General features: G+C 63.5%; 1 protein-coding gene across 1 annotated transcript; it reads right to left on the minus strand.

The window, feature by feature from the left end:
- Window positions 1-22: 22 nt before the first annotated feature.
- On the minus strand, window positions 23-1,769 carry LOC113962867 (MAGUK p55 subfamily member 2-like). Its single transcript, XM_027673650.1, has 2 exons — window positions 1,313-1,769; window positions 23-339 (listed from the first exon to the last, which is right to left on the minus strand). Exons 1-2 carry the CDS (start codon window positions 1,427-1,429, stop codon window positions 52-54), a joined length of 405 nt encoding a protein of 134 aa, XP_027529451.1. The 5' UTR covers window positions 1,430-1,769; the 3' UTR covers window positions 23-51.
- Between the last annotated feature and the right edge of the window lie 6 nt (window positions 1,770-1,775).

Raw genomic sequence — 1,775 nt, forward strand, 5'->3', positions numbered from 1 at the left:
CACGCTCCCCAGCACACACATTTGTCACACGCTCCCCAGCACACACACGTGTCACACAGGACAGGAGGGGGATCTAGCACAGGAGGGGGATCCCACCTGTGTCACACCCCCAGCACACACTTGTCCCACACCCCCCAGCACAGAAGTGTCCCACACGTGTCCCGCGCGTGCCCCCCGCACCTGGAAGTGCGGTTCCCGCAGGATCCGGGCCAGCTCGGCCGCCGCCCCCTGCCCGTCGGGCCGCGCCAGCCGCCCGATGTCCCGCAGGATCTCCTGTACCAGCGCCAGGTTGTCCCCGCGAACCGCCTCCAGCTTCCGCTCCTCCAGCCGCTCGTGCGCCTGGGGGGCACCACGGGGAGACCCCCGGAGGGGGTAGGGGGGTTAGGGAACGCCCAGGGGGTTAGAGACCCCCAGGGGATCAGGGAGGTTGGGAAGTCTCGGAAGGGTTAGGGAGCCCCAGAGGCTTGGGGGATTAGGGACCCCCAGGGTCTCAGGAGCTTATGGAACACCGGGGGGGAGGTTTAGAGACCCCCGAGAGGGGACAGGGTCTTCTACGGGAGGACAGGGTGTTAGGGACCCCCAGGAGCAGGGAGGATTAAGGACCCTTGGAGGGCACAGGAGGTTTAGGGACCCCCGGAGGGAATACAGTCCCCCAGGGGTCGGGGGGGGGGGGGGGGTGTTAGGGACCCCCCAGGGAGACAGGAGCCCCCGGGAGGGGACAGGGTGTTAGGGATCCCTGGGAGGGGTTAGGGATTCCTGGGACAGAGGGGATTAGGGATTCCTTGGGGGAAGGATGGATTAGGGACACCTGTGCAAGTGCCCACCCGCATGCACGTACAAGCACACATACCTGTGGAGGTGTACGCACACACATATGAGCACACACCTACATATGCACACACATGTGCAAGCACAGATCCATGCATGCACACACGTGCAAGTGCACACACATGCATGCACACACACGTGCAAGCATCCATCCACATGCATTTGCAAGCACACATACATGTGGAAGTGTACACATGTGTGTGCAAACATGCACAGACCCCTCCCTGCATGCACGCACACATGTGCAAGCATCCATCCGCACACATGTACAAGCACTCATACATGTGCATGTGTACACACATATGTGCAAGTATGCACAGATACCTCCCCACATGCACACACACACGTACCAGCACACACCCCTGCATGCACACACGCTTGCATGCATGGACATACCGACACACGCATGCACACACATGTGGATCACCCCCCACACAGTCTGGGGGTCCCGGGGCGGGGCACGGTGCCCCCCGTGCCGCGGTACCTTGGCCAGGGAGCGGACGATGGGGCTCTCCATGATGCCCCGCAGGAAGATGAGGTCAAGGTCGGCCACCCCCGGGGACCCCGGGAGCCCCATCAGGTTGTCCAGGACCTGCTGCATGGCTGGGGGGGGCAGACGGGGGACGTACGGAGGGGGGACATCCACGGGGACACGGTGGGGACACGGGGGACACACACGGGGGGACACGGAGAGGAGGGAGAGAGCGGCAACGTGGGTAAAAGTCAAGTGCAGCCGGGGATGCTCGTTCGCCCACCCCCCATTCCTGTCCCGCTCGCCCCAGGGCCCCTCCCCATTGTGGGCACCGTGCGAGGGTCCTATGGGAGCAGGGAAATCCCCCTTCCTCGTCCAGCAGGAGGGACAAACGGATGTGCCCCCCCAAAGTAAAACGCCTCCCGGAGGGCAATGCAATTGGGGAGGAGAGAGGGGGAGCTTGATACAGTTGGGG

The sequence above is a fragment of the Neopelma chrysocephalum genome, unplaced genomic scaffold (assembly GCF_003984885.1).
Source record: "Neopelma chrysocephalum unplaced genomic scaffold, ASM398488v2 Primary Assembly neopelma1_185599, whole genome shotgun sequence".
Taxonomy (NCBI): Eukaryota; Metazoa; Chordata; class Aves; order Passeriformes; family Pipridae; genus Neopelma; species Neopelma chrysocephalum.